This window comes from Balaenoptera physalus (assembly GCF_965194825.1).
Source record: "Balaenoptera physalus genome assembly, chromosome: 12".
NCBI lineage: Eukaryota > Metazoa > Chordata > Mammalia > Artiodactyla > Balaenopteridae > Balaenoptera > Balaenoptera physalus.
This window is the reverse complement of record NC_138897.1, coordinates 28,163,519-28,177,890: the sequence shown is the minus strand read 5'-3', so window position 1 is coordinate 28,177,890 and position 14,372 is coordinate 28,163,519. Positions and strand designations below refer to the sequence as shown.

General features: G+C 41.0%; 2 protein-coding genes across 4 annotated transcripts in view; one reads left to right on the top strand and one right to left on the bottom strand.

The window, feature by feature from the left end:
* Nucleotides 1–1,490: 1,490 nt before the first annotated feature.
* ATP5F1A (ATP synthase F1 subunit alpha) lies at nt 1,491–10,561 on the bottom strand. 2 transcript variants are annotated; one of them, XM_082416701.1, is made up of 12 exons: nt 10,406–10,561; nt 8,803–8,881; nt 7,351–7,520; nt 5,328–5,501; nt 5,074–5,240; nt 4,720–4,868; nt 4,243–4,394; nt 3,910–4,134; nt 3,293–3,400; nt 3,034–3,178; nt 1,839–1,989; nt 1,491–1,699 (listed from the first exon to the last, which is right to left on the bottom strand). In XM_082416701.1, the coding sequence occupies exons 1-12, from the start codon at nt 10,463–10,465 to the stop codon at nt 1,618–1,620; spliced, it is 1,662 nt and encodes a 553-aa protein (XP_082272827.1). In that variant the 5' UTR covers nt 10,466–10,561; the 3' UTR covers nt 1,491–1,617. The 2 variants fall into 2 exon arrangements, with proteins under 2 accessions (XP_082272827.1, XP_082272826.1); XM_082416700.1 differs by lacking the exon at nt 10,406–10,561 and adding an exon at nt 10,036–10,143.
* A 2,458-nt stretch (nt 10,562–13,019) lies between these two features.
* The window catches only part of HAUS1 (HAUS augmin like complex subunit 1), a 35,889-nt gene continuing 34,536 nt past the window's right edge, over nt 13,020–14,372 (top strand). For both annotated transcript variants that reach the window (XM_082416659.1, XM_082416658.1), the window contains exons 1-2: nt 13,020–13,139; nt 13,918–14,092. In XM_082416659.1, the coding sequence (XP_082272785.1) occupies nt 13,110–13,139; nt 13,918–14,092 (205 nt within the window). In that variant the 5' untranslated portion in view covers nt 13,020–13,109. The remainder of the gene's footprint in view (nt 13,140–13,917; nt 14,093–14,372) is intronic.

The following is a 14,372-nucleotide window of genomic DNA, read 5'->3' as shown; positions in this document are numbered from 1 at the left end:
TGTAATGACAGAGAATTATGGTAGGGTGGGTAGTGTGAGTGTCCACGTGAAAAATTCTTACCTATTGGGTGAGATCAGTAGATCACACATACAATATAAAAGCAGCATAATAAAAACTGCAATATAGAGGTAACTGACAATAGAAATAAATGAAGTTAGTTTCTTTAAGAGAGCTGAAAAGTTGGGGGTAGACAAGCAAGAGATTGTCATTTTTCATCAACAGCCCTGTCTTGAGTTTTTGATTCATTAAATTATATGCCTGTGTTAATTTAAAAATGAATAGAGCCCCAAAAGACACAGGCATGGGTGAAATTTAAATACAACACACATGTGATAGTTTAAGTGGGGAAGAACCATTTAATAAATGGAGCTGAAAAAACGGGATATACAGATGGAAAAGGAAAAAAAAAAATAAGATGTCTGACCTCTACACAAAAATACAACTCCAAATGGATGATGATGGTCAATCTTTTATGTCAGCTCGGCTGGGCTATGGTATCCAGTTTTTGGTCAAACACCAGCTTAGACATTGCCGTGAAGGTTTTCTTTTTTGGCCACGTGCCACCCAGCACATGGGATCTCAGTTCCCCAACCAGGGATCGAACCTGCTCCTCCTGCATTGGAAGCACAGAATCTTAACCACTGGACCGCCAGGGAAGTCCCATGTGAAGGTATTTTTTTAGATGATTAACACTTAAAAAGCAGCAGACTTTGAGTAAAGCAGATTACTCTCCATGTGGGTGCGTCTCATCCAGTAGAAAAACCTGAGGTCCACCATGGAAGAAGGAATTCTACCTCCAGATGCAACTGTTCCCTGGGTCTCCAACCTGCCCATCTACCCTTTCAAACTTGCCAACCCCATTATCTCCCTATACAGCTATGTTTATGTTTTATTTCTCTGGAGAACTCTAATACTGAATTAAGCTCAGATGACAAAGCAAATCTTTAGAACTCTTAGTAGAAAATATAGTTATCTTTCTGGCTGTAAAAATTTCCTAAATAAGACCAAAAATACTAACCATGAAAACTTGATCACTTCTTAATTAAGAACTGCAGCTTATAAAAGGTACGTTAAAGCACAAAATGAGAAAATATTGATATGTTCACAATTTTATTCTGATACCTCCTTTCTCAATTTTTGTCCTAATCTTTCATTCTTCACTTAGCATTTTTTTTATTTCCTTGACAATTTTAGTTGCCCTATTCTTTTCCTGCCTACAGTACCTCTTTATGCAAATTACAGTCTTCTGGGAAGAGAAGTCAATCAGACTTTTCAACATTATCAAATATGAACTTTGCCACATATATCCAATTAGTGAATTTCTCTTTAATCAATCACAAAGCACTCTAGAATCTTACAAAGAACTCAGTCTCGAATATTATGTAGGCCTAACTTTAATAATAATCAAGTAAAAAAAGCTAAGAAACATGTTTACCAATTCCTCAAAGTAATCTCAGTTCATTATAAAGAATCTATAGAAAGCCACCAAGCAATATGGAACCTTTATTTTAATGTGATTACTGTACATCTGCAGTATTGGAATAATCCTTTTATAAATGGAACAAGAAGAAACAATGACAAAACCAAACTGGTATTTGACGTGAATCCATAGGAGTTTAAGCTTCAAACCCAGCCAAGAAGTTTGTTACAACCTCTTTCATCTTTGCATCTGACTCTTCTGAGATCTTTCCTTCAGCCCTATTTTGAAAACAAAAGCCGATCAGTTCTGACCTGGATAAAAATTCAATGACTAGCTTAATTACAGAATTCAAAAGAATTTTAACAAGACTTTACATTTTAAAGCTTACAAAAAAGAAGACATCAGTTGTGTTCATACCTGATTTTGCCCAACAGGGTTTGATGTTGGCTGATAACATGAGACAAGAAAGCATTCTCAAACTTTGTGATCTTGCTGGGCTCCAGCTTATCAAGATACCCCCTGACACCAGCGTAGATAACAGCCACTTGCTCTTCAATAGCCATGGGAGCTGAAAAGAAATAAGTGAGTTGCTCAACAAATAAATGCCATGTTTCCAAAGTCAGAGACACTTACTTTTTCCACAAATTTTTTTTTTTTTTAAAGGAACTCCTTTATTTATTTATTTATGGCTGTGTTGGGTCTTCGTTTCTGTGCGAGGGCTTTCTCTAGTTGCGGCGAGCGGGGGCCACTCTTCATCGCGGTGCGCGGGCCTCTCACTATCGCGGCCTCTCTTGCTGCGGAGCACAGGCTCCAGACGCGCAGGCTCGTTAGTTGTGGCTCACGGGCCCAGGTGCTCCGCAGCATGTGGGATCTTCCCAGACCAGGGCTCGAACCCGTGTCCCCTACATTGGCAGGCAGATTCTCAACCACTGCGCCACTAGGGAAGCCCTTTTTCCAGAAATTATTAACCTGTCTCTACAGATCGCCTACTTTCACAAGTGGAAACTCCACATCAGTACTCCTTCCCACCCCCTGAATCAGTTTTTTCCTCATAATGGTTTAAGCCTTGAAGTGTAACCTTTGAGCATATTCCATGAGCACTGTATATCATCCAGCAGCATTTATATTGTTTTGGGTATAAATAACTTGCTGAAATTTTATAGCAAGGTAGTACACACTAACATTCTTTTTTTTTTTTAATTTTTTTTTTTGGCCGCACCCGTGCAGCTTGCAGGACCTTAGTTCCCTGACCAGGGATCGAACCCAGGCCCTTGGCAGAGTCCTAACCACTGGACTGCCAGGGAATTCCCAACACTAACATTCTTTTAAATCTGCCATATTCCACAATCATATAGCCAAGAGGGCGACGGTGGGGAGGAATGGAATCTACTATGTCTTAACTCCCAAAAGAAGGGTATTAGTATACCTTTCCTCACATTTACACTCAAATGATAAGGACTGTACTTTAATTAAGTAACACAGGTATCAATCACATTCAAAAGACAACATCTTTGATCAGAGATTAACAGCATGTATTCTTATAAAGACCTATGTGATATTCCCAGGTCCTAACACACAGTAGGAACTTGACCAAATGGAAAGTACAACTCACAATACTGTCCTTGCTTCAGCAACTCAGTCAAACGCACACCACGACTCAAGAGTTGTTGAGTGGCAGCATCGAGGTCAGAACCAAATTGGGCAAAAGCAGCAACCTCACGATACTGAGCCAATTCCAGTTTCATGGTACCTGCCACCTGAAATACAGAAATGGTTAATTCACACAATACAAAAATACTTACCTCAATGACACAGACCACCATACAAATACACTTTGATTTTTAACCTAATGACAAAGTGATGCAGATTACCTGTTTCATGGCCCTGGTTTGGGCAGCAGATCCAACACGGGATACAGACAAACCAACGTTAATGGCAGGACGGATACCTTTGTAGAACAATTCTGTTTCCAAGAAAATCTACAATGTAAGGAAAATACTCACGCTTATTAGCAGGCCTAAAGAAATCAACTATTTTCAAAATTAAGTCACTGTAGTAAAAGCTGAAGCCAGGAAGAATGCTAAATGTCTTCTTATGGTAAAGAGCTCCTCAAATCTTTCACAACCCAATCAACCTGCATATTCTATTGCTGAGGTTAGGAAATGTGAGTGAGATGAGAAAAGAACAGGTATCGTATTTATACTGAAACTTATACAGGTGAAGTGGTGTGATCTCTCCAGGATTTGCTTCAAAATTATACAGGGAAGAAAATAGTGGGTAAAAAGAAAGCAAGAATGAAGTACACTATACCACAAATTGATAAATGGGTGGGATATGTGGGGTTTCATTATACTATTCTCTTTACGTTTGAGATTTTCCATAATGAAAAGTAAAAAGCATTTAACAAATTAGTTCAAAACTACTCATCTCAACCAATGCCTTGAAATCATCCGAAGCTTTCACACTTATTTAATCATAAAAACAATACCTGTCCGTCAGTGATGGAAATGACATTCGTTGGAATGTAAGCAGACACATCACCAGCTTGTGTTTCTATGACTGGTAAAGCAGTCAAGGAGCCACCACCAAAAGCATCGTTCATTTTGGCTGCTCTCTCTAGCAGACGGGAGTGTAGGTAGAAAACATCACCAGGATAGGCCTCACGACCAGGGGGTCGGCGGAGCAGCAGAGACATCTGACGATAAGCAACAGCCTATGGTATAGAAAAGGGTTGTGAAGTTCACCTATTTGACAAAGGCTACATTTGTCAACTACCATTGTGGCACCAACATACAGAGTCTAAAAATACATTTCATTTGACCTGTTTGGATAAGTCGTCATAAATGATCAAAGCATGTTTGCCATTATCCCTAAAATATTCTCCCATAGAACATCCAGAATAAGGAGCCAGGTACTGAAGTGGGGCAGCATCCGAAGCAGTAGCTGAAACCACAATGGTGTACTTCATGGCATCTGAGAAGAAAATAAATTTTAAGTTTTACATGGTTATCAATATTGTGATTTTAGATTAGAGACTAGAATAAAAACTATCTAAGTGCTTTACTACTGTGATTTACTATTAAAATTATCCAAATAGCTTCTACTTTAAAGAAACTGACAGAACCTTAAAAGTTAGCTGCTGTTTTATACTAATTTTTTACTTATTACTTTTGTATTGATTTATATTAGAAACTTCAGCTCATTAGGAAGTAATTAAAATCAGCCTACATTAAGCATAAGCTATCCTAAGATTAGCAGCATCCCAGATAATAGCAATGAGACTACAGTTCCTTAATACCTGCATCTGTAAGTCTCTTCACCAACTGGGCAACAGTGGATCTCTTTTGACCAATAGCAACGTAGATACAGTACAGCTTCTTCTTTTCATCAGTTCCATCATTGAATCGTTTCTGGTTAATGATTGTGTCAATAGCAATTGACGTTTTGCTTTAAAAAGAGAAAATAAACATATATCTTACTAAATACTTCAAAGGATTCCCCAACTTAAATTTCACTCCTCTTCCTCTTCCTCCTCCTATCACATTCTACTCTCTCCAGGATATCCAAAGTATTTACCATTCCAAGCCTAAAAGTAATCTTTCCACAGAGCAAATTTTAGTTAGAACTTTTCAACAAGCTAACGAGTCTTTACCCAGTCTGTCGGTCACCAATAATCAGCTCACGCTGACCACGACCAATCGGCACCAAGCTGTCCACAGCCTTAATGCCAGTCTGCATTGGTTCCCGCACAGAGATTCGAGGAATGATCCCAGGGGCTTTCAGACCAACTCGCCTTCGGGTCTTGGAACCAATTGGACCCTGTTAAATGATAAAAAGAAACCCCAGAACAATCAGTTTGGCTCTTTGTTAGAAGCTACAACCACATCTAATAAATGTTAGACCTACCTTTCCATCAATGGCATTACCAAGGGCATCTACTACACGACCCAACAGCTCCTCGCCGACTGGAACATCCACAATAGCCCCAGTTCTCTTCACAATATCTCCTTCCTTAATTAGTTTATCATTTCCAAACACAACAACACCAACATTGTCAGGTTCCAAGTTCAGAGACATACCCTATACAAAAGACACAATTGAATACCCATGAAGCTTGAGTGGCACTTCTTCCCATATACCTACACTACATACAAAAATAGAGGGAAAAAGTAATATTGACTTTTCAGATCTGGTTTACTCGTGAGTATTTTTCCAACGAACAATATTCCTTAGTTAAGACTTCTAAAACAGCAACATGTTCCCTTGAATAATCATAGGTTAGAATTATAAGCGTAAGAAGCATCTTATCACATCCTCTAAGAACTAAAAGAAGCAAAGAAATTGAACAGTTTAAGTTTTTCTACTGCATTTCCTTTGACTATGGGTTTTGAACTGGGTGACCAGTATGAAATAAAGCAATCAAGGTTAACTCGGAATTTTAAGACACGCTTGATTCACATCTGTGAGAACTCCATGAACAATTTTAAAAAACTATCTAGTCAGAACCTGTACCCATCAGGTTAGTAAAAAGTTAAATTAAAAGCTACCTAATCAAGAACAAATCTATATAATATGACAGTGCTGGGTCATCGCTCATCATTACAATCATATTTCAAAATGGTAAGATTTTAAGTCCCTAAATCATAACCAAAGCAAAAAGGCTAGTCCAGGAACTGACTCTGGTCAATAAACGAAGCTCTGGAGAATTACTTACAGTAAACACAGAGAAATATCATGGAATATCATCGCAGGTACAAAATCTTTAGTCTGAATATCTGATGTTCAACAGAGTAGTCACTAACCACAGGTGGCTATTTACAATTTAAATTAATAATTGCCCTGTTGGGACTTCCCTGGTGGCACAGTGGTTAGGAATCCGCCTGCCAGTGCAGGGAACACGGGTTTGAGCCCTGGTCTGGGAAGATCCCACATGCCGTGGAGCAACTAAGCCTGTGTGCCACAACTACTGAGCCTGCAAGCCACAACTACTGAGCCCATGCACCACAACTACTGAAGCCCACACAGCTAGAGCCTGTGCTCTGCAACAAGAGAAGCCACTGCAACACAATGAAGAGTAGCCCCTGCTCGCCGCAACTAGAGAAAGCCCATGTACAGCAACAAAGACACAACACAGCCAAAAAAAAAAAAAAAAAAGCTAAAAGGAAATTCAGTTCATCTATTTCAGCCTAACCTCTCAAAGATATATACACTATAGATGAGAGATTAAATTTTTAACCAAGGTCTGAGAGCTACTGATAAAACTTTCAGCTCCATAATTAGTCTTCCACACCAACAGGCTCTTTTTCCACACTGGACACTAGCAAGAAGACCAAGAAGATCTTTCCCCCTGTGTGATTAGTGCGTAATTCTACTGCCCCTGGTCCACCTGGATATCATGCTCTGCTTTCATCAGAGAACCCATGACTCCTACAACTTTTATTTCTCACCCTACTGCCCAACTAAGCTCAATCTAATAGAAAAAAGTAGACCTGTATCATTAGAGAGCTTCTGATAGCTACATCACTAGCTCACTTCTCAACAACAGATCTACTCTTACTAGAGATACAAAGTCAGTGGCTTTCAACGTTCCACCGGAAATGAACTTAAAGTTATCAAATGCTTTCGTATAGGATGATCTTAACAGCTACAAACAGACTTGAACTTCTCAAAATCTGGGTGAAGATTTACTCAGTTTTATATTTCAATGCTAATGGTTACAACTTATGTGTAAATCAGTCCCTAGGGTAAAAAGTTTGATTAACAAAAAATTTATTTTTTTCGCAATCTATAATAATGACAAACACACACAGTGAAGCAGATTCGGATTCAAAGTTAAAAAAAAAAAAATCTGACACAATCTCTGAATTACTAAATGAATAACTGAAGAGACACCAATGCTAAAACATCAAAATCTCATTTTATAATTTACCTTTAAACCTGAAGAAAACTCTACCATTTCTTCTGCTTGAACATTTCTCAGCCCATGTACACGGGCAATACCATCACCAATACTTAAAACACGCCCAGTCTCTTCAAGGTCAACAGAGGTATCAGCTCCAAGAATACGCTCTTCAAGGATAGAGGACACCTCAGCAGTGCCTATTAAGAGAGGACAATTCCATTACAAAAACAGCCTGGTCCAAAGACCTTTTCAAAACTCATTTCCCCAAAAATATATAAACTAGAGTTGTGATCATAATAATCAAATTGCATTCTAAAACATAATGTCCAACATTCTATTCAAAAAAGCTTGATACCTACCACTATGAAAATGAATCCAAGTGACTGAGAGAAAACTTCACGAGACAAATGTAAACCAGATAAGGAGCTAATCAAATTAAGCAATACCCTTAAAATAAACATTTCCTATCTTGTAATTCTTTGGTTTAATCTCTAGGAAATCTGTATTTATGTTAAAACTTGAATTTAACTCAAACGTAAACTCTATAAAAAGCATATTTTAAAAATGCAGTGTATTTTAAAAAGCAACTGTTTGGGAATTCTCTGGCGATCCAGTGGTTAGGAGTCTGTGCTTTCACTGCTGAAGGCGCAGGCTCAATCCCTGGTCTTGGAACTAAGTTCCCGCAAGCCTCGCAGCCAAAAAAAAAGGCAACTGTTTAACAAAGTGTAAGTACAGGTATCCCCCTCTTTTCGAAAGTTCCATTTATGCCATTTCACTTTTACAAGAAAGGGTAATCGCTTCTTCACACTTTAGCCATTTCAGCTAAGGAAAGGTTTCATTAGAATGTTCCACCTTCAAATAGTGGGGAAAACTTGTAACTTTTCCTTTAAAAGGATGCAGGTACTATTCTTCATCTCAGCGTGTGGGAGATACCTAACTTTATTTCAAAAGCCCTAATGCACATCTCAAAAGAAATTTCCCAACCTACAGCATCTTCCTAAGCTTACCTCCTCACTTCTCTACTGCATTTACAATGTGCAAATTCAGACTGCCAGGTATAGGTTACCAACTATTGTCTTTGAAAAACATAGAGGTAAAAATTACCTGCTTTTTTTCAGTGTTTTTTTAGGAGAGGAAAAGATTCATAGATCAGAAAGGGTGCCCACCACCTGATATATACTTTGTTTCCACCAAAGGGGCATTTATTACGAGAAAAAGAAGAACCTGTACTAACATCAAAAGAGAAATACATAATTATAGTTCATTTCACTAGAACAAGAGAACCTACTGACAGGGCTAAATGGCTCATTATGGGTTAAGAATCTGAGATTCCATAGTAACTAAAATTGAGAGAAAAAACTAACGAATGGAAAAAACCCAAAACATCCACAGTAGGTATGTAACCTACGTAATGTAACTTCATTTTTCATTTAATAACAAGGTAGTAAGTGTGGTGTAGACACAGAATTAACAACTTACCAGTCTTCTGAAGACGAGAGTTAGAGGCATGGAGGCTCCTTACAGCAATGAAGGATGATCCCAAAGCATTTTTGGAGACCTAGTGCAAGGATTGTTTTTAAAAAATCTAATTTTAAAAAAAGCCTTTATAAACCTGGCAAGTTTAAACAAACGCAGGCTTGGCTTGATCAAATTATCAGCGTAAATATTAACCACCTGAGAAAGCACTTTTGATCTATGTGAAAATTTATTATGCAGCTCCTGGTACACTATAAATACGCTAAAAACAGCATAGCATATTTTAAAAAGCAACAGCTAACAAAGTATCTTTCTTTTTGAAGGCATCAGATAATATTGACTAGATATATTTCAATTGAGTTGTGGAAATTCTCAATTTGATAAACTGCTTCCTAAAAGGGGCAAATCTAAAAGGGGCAAGTCTCAATAGATTTTCTATTTTAACCTTTAAAAAAAAAAAAAAGCCTGTAAATGTTAGAGTTTGATTAGAAACTAAGAGATATGGCACATGCACTTTTTAAAAAAACTGCCTTCAACAAAGCCTGCAGTAATCTGGACCCCTCCTCCTTCAAGTTGTAACACTGTGGTTGGTCAATGTCAATTCTGAAGACACTCCCTTCTATAGGACCTGGATGAAAATCATTAAAAATGCTTTTTTTTTTTTCCTAACAGAAATCCAAAACGCTACCAGAGGTTGTTAGGGTAGTAAAATGGCCAATATATTTATTTCACCTCCCAAATTGAGATTACTCTTAAGATGAAAGAACAAGTAAATGTAAAAGTGTTTACACAGGACCTAAAGGTTATGTCCTTAACTCCAAGTGATATTAGTAATGAAGGGCACTGACCTCCACAGGTTTTTTCCAACCTATGTTCTATTTTATTTTACTTGATTTCTCAAACACTAACGATTCCTCAAGGACGAAATCTTAAAACACGTCAAAGCACCACAAAGAAAAATCTGCCAGACTGGGACAATTTAGAAGCCAGTTCCTCTGCTGTCAAGGTATCGGCCACAGTGAAATGCATATTTGCACCTGTACGGTGTTTTCATGATCGTTTCACTATTCAGCACTAAGAGACCGCCTATTGAAGCATTCAGAAAACCACCTTCATTTATTGATTTCCTCTGAACCGACCTCGGGGAAGAGGTGGAAGGCCGGGGCCTGCTGACCTTCAATACAATGTCAGGCTCCCCTAGCTCGCTTCAACCAGGCCTGACAACAGTGCTCTGACCTTCAGAGAGGAAGTCCCGGAGAAGCAGCGGGACCGAACCTCGTCATTTCGCAGCAGGCCTCGGAAAACTAGCGCCCCAGTCCTGACCTTCATTCAAGGCCTCTCTCAGACAAAGACTGGAATCCTCCGGAGGCGCCATCTCTGGATAACACGAAGGTCACTGCCTCCCCTGCAGCACTCTGCACCCTCCCGCACCGGGCGGCCAAAGGGCCCTTCCGCCGCCAGCCCAGGACAGCCCGAGTGGCCAGCGGAGGAAGATGGCGCCGCCCGCCACAGCCCCTCACCCTCCGCGCAGAAAAAGCGGCCGAGCCCGTGCATCACCACCTACTGCCGCCGAGCCCCCTCCCTGCCGCCGGCACCCCTCGCTCACCAGCCCGGCCCGCCGAGGGAGAGCGCGGGCCACGGCCGCGGCGACGCGCACGGATAGCATCTTCGCGGCTCTTCCTCAGGTGCTTCCTCTGCAGCCGCAGCCTCTGGACTGACTGGGACAAAATGGCCGAGCTGCGAGGAAGGTCAAGGAGCCAGCACACGTGACCCGGAAGTACCGCCCCTCCCCCGGACGCGAATCTGCCGGTAATTACTTTTTTTAAGTATAGTTTTTAGATTTGAACCTCCAAATGACTAATCAGACCTTTGCCAGCTTCGGCCCAGGCATTGGTTACCCATTTACTTTGATCTTTCGCGTCGACCTTATGGTTGCCCTGGGCGACCACATGGGTAGCGGAACCGGCCAAGAAGCAGTTACCAGACCGCATCCCGGCAGAGAAATGATGCTGGCGTCACCCCGTCCTGGGGCGCGGCTAGCTTGACCGTCAGGGGGGTTGATTGTGGCGGGTCCGAAGCTACAGCTATTAAACCTTGGTGATGTAGGTGCAGTAAACAGTTATTTCAACTGGGCGGTTTGGCAGCGGAGAGTTTCCTGCTGGGCGAATTAACGCGGATTAATCCGCAGATCGCTGGCTACACCCCAGACCCTCTGAGTCAAAAATCTGGGGCAATCTGAATCTTTGAAAAGCATCCACACCATTCTAGATGATCTGATAAGTGCTCATATTGGAGAATCGCAGTTCTTTTAGATTCGATCTAAAAGAATCCTGTTTGCGAATTAAAGCAAATTGTTTAAAAAGTATAACGAGCATGAGGACTTCCCTGGTGGCGCAGTGGTTAAGAATCTGCCTGTCAATGCAGGAGACATGGATTCCAGCCCTGGTCTGGGAAGATCCCACATGCCACGGAGCAACTAAGCCCCTGCACCATAACTACCGAGCCTGCGCTCTAGAGCCCACGAGCCACAACTACTGAACCGGCGTGCTGCAAATACTGACGCCCACGTGCCTAGAGCCCGTGCTCCACAACAAGAGAAACTACTACAATGAGAAACCCGCGCACGGCAATAAAGAGTAGCCCCCACTCACCTCAACCAAAGAAAGCCCGCCTGCAGCAACGATGATACAACGCAGCCAAAAATAAATAAATAAATTAATTAATTAATATAAATAAAAGGAAATAGGTTTTTTTAAAAAAAAAGTATAACAAGCACAAATTCAAATAGAGTGGTTGCCAATCCTGAGAAGAATGGTCCAGAATCAAAAGTCTCATTCGAGAGTGGGCTATGGCTCAATTTTTCCTGTACAAGCAACTAGTTTCATGACAGTAGGGATTTTACTTTTTCATTTGAAGTAAAATGGAAATGATGAAAATAACTTTCTATACCAACCCAATGAAATCAGGGCGGGACTTTTGTTCCTCCTACCGATTTTTTGGTGATATTGAGATTTTTGTGATATGTAGAGAATTTGGCGGGGGTGGGGGGATGTTGGGTATTTTGTGATAGTAGAGACTATTAACGTTGCCTTCACTTGCGGCTGTACTGAGAAGGATCTTTCAGCTTCATCCACCAAGTCCTAGTTTACACAAAACCTTAATTTGGGTGGGGCATATGAATATGGGTTATAACAGTCATCTCCTAAAACAGCTTGCAAATATTATATGGCCAGCAATCCCTTTCTCTAATATTCTACTTTCTTTTCAAGATGAGCCATGTGTACATATGACAGTTCTCCTGGAAATTAGGTGTAGGAACAGGTAAAATTTTGGTTTGTAAAAACAAAGTTCAGGAATATTTTGTGAAAAAAGATAACTTTTCCCCCACTTATCTGGAATTTAGTTAATGAGCAGATACATATTTAACCAAAACAAACAAAAAAAGAATAAGAAAGCCATACAGTATGGTGCTGGCTAGTTAGTTAAATTTCGTTTAAAAGTTTAATCATTTAAAATAGGCATATGACTTAGGAAAAAGATACTTGGTGCTAAGTGATCCACAATTTGATGTTAAACCACATATCACAGAAAGTTGAGTACATGGTCTACCTTTCCTAATGTAACAATATACTACAGGAGGTTGTGGACAGCAGCGTGGTATAACCTGAGGAGGCTGAAACACCCAATAGGAGTCAGAACACTGTGGTCAGATTCCAGCTCTACCACCTCGTCTTGGTCAAGTCATATACTCTGAGTGTGTGGTTTTAATGTGAAAATAGGTAAAATAATGTGTGTCCATCTATTTTACAGGATTCCTGTGAGAATGAAACAAAAATAGGAAAACAGAGAAAACTATACATTCCCGTAGAAATATAAAGAACCTCTCATGGCGTTAACTACAGAGTGATGGAAGGAGAGAACTTTAGGAAACGCAAGAAATGAATGCAAAAATGGCTGAGTGGCAGTGCCAGTGCCAGCAGTTGTATACCGTAAACCGTTTTAAAAGTCTCCAGCACATTTAGAAAGAAAATAAAGCCTGGTTCTAGGCAGCTTTAGTTCTCGTCCTGGAGGTGATACCATGGAGAGCGCAGAGAGCTGCGAGGTGGTAACGGAGGAGAACCTTGCAGTGCTAAAGCCTTGGACCAGCCTAGTCCAAGCTCTCAGCGCCTGGAGTCCTAGGAAAAACTACAACTCCCAGAAATCCCGGGCACCAAAGGGGGCGGGCCCAACGGTGTGTGGGCGGGGTCGTCAGAGCAAGCGGGGCGCTTCTCCCGCGAGGAGCTGCTCGAGAAGTGGCGGGAGTGGCGGCTATGGAAGCGCAGGAGGAGAAAGAGGCGCAGGTGATGGGGCGGGAGCGGGGCCTTGCGGCATCCCGGAAACCGCGTCTTTGATACACTCGCCCTGTCGGCGGATCTCCTAGGCGCACCACTTTTACTTTGTTCCTCTGCTGTTCCGTATTTAGTCCCGCCTTCAAGATCTGTGAGCCTCCCCGCCCCACCCCCCTTAGACTATCGCCCCCCACCCCCACCTCCACCCTTGGAAAGGGAGTTTCCCTTCCTTCCCGGCCTTCCCTGCCGGGATTCGGGCTTGGAGAGGGGTTGAGGAGAGCCCCCTGGTGCGAAACCTCCCCCTGGAGACTGGAGGGGGACTTCTGAACCCAAAGTCAACTTCCAGCCAAGCCTCGCCGTTCACTGCTGCTTCTACCAGAATTTTCACACTAGACCTGCTTCAGTGTCTCGCATCCCAGCTCTAGGAGTTTCCTGGCATTGCGGGTCTTGTGGTGTGTTGAGGACAACTCTTTTTTCAGACTTTGCAACTGTAATAATGCCTTAGCACCTGCATATTGAGCTTTAAAGTTATTCGAGTGATGCAAAATATTAGCCTATACTGCTTTCGTAGCTTTGGGAAAGGATAGATTGTTTTCTGGTAGTTTTATTTATTGTGCTTGCTCACTTTTTATTTCCTGACATCTGGTATCTCTCTCCCTAAAGACAAATTAGGATGCCAGAATATTCATGGAAAGCATTTCGTTTGCTACTGATCACTTCTTGGCCATATTTTCTTCGTGCTATTGCAAAAAACGAGGCTTATAAAATTTGTATCCCTTGTAATGGTTAGGTTGCTGCCTGGTTGAAAAAAATACTTGGAGATCATCCCATTCCACAATATGAGGTGAATCCGCGGACAACGCAGATTTTGCATCACCTTTCAGAACGCAACAGGGTCCGGGACAGGGATGTCTACCTGGTAATAGAGGACTTGAAACAGAAAGCAAGGGAATATGAATCAGAAGGTGAGATTAATTCCAGAGTTTTGAGTGAGATAATAACTAGAGGTAACCAAATTGTTTAACGCTAAAGTATACAAGATTGATTTAGTGTAGACTGCTTGTCAGTTTTGCTTCTTTATTTTACCCAGACTTGTCTTACACTGTGTTGTTATAGTAACTTAATCATAAATTTCATTATAGTATATATTTTATTGATACTCTGATGGTGAAACAGTAACCCCTAAAAGATGAGTCTAAACTTATTAGCCTGACATATACGATACCTGTGGTTTTTCACTTACAT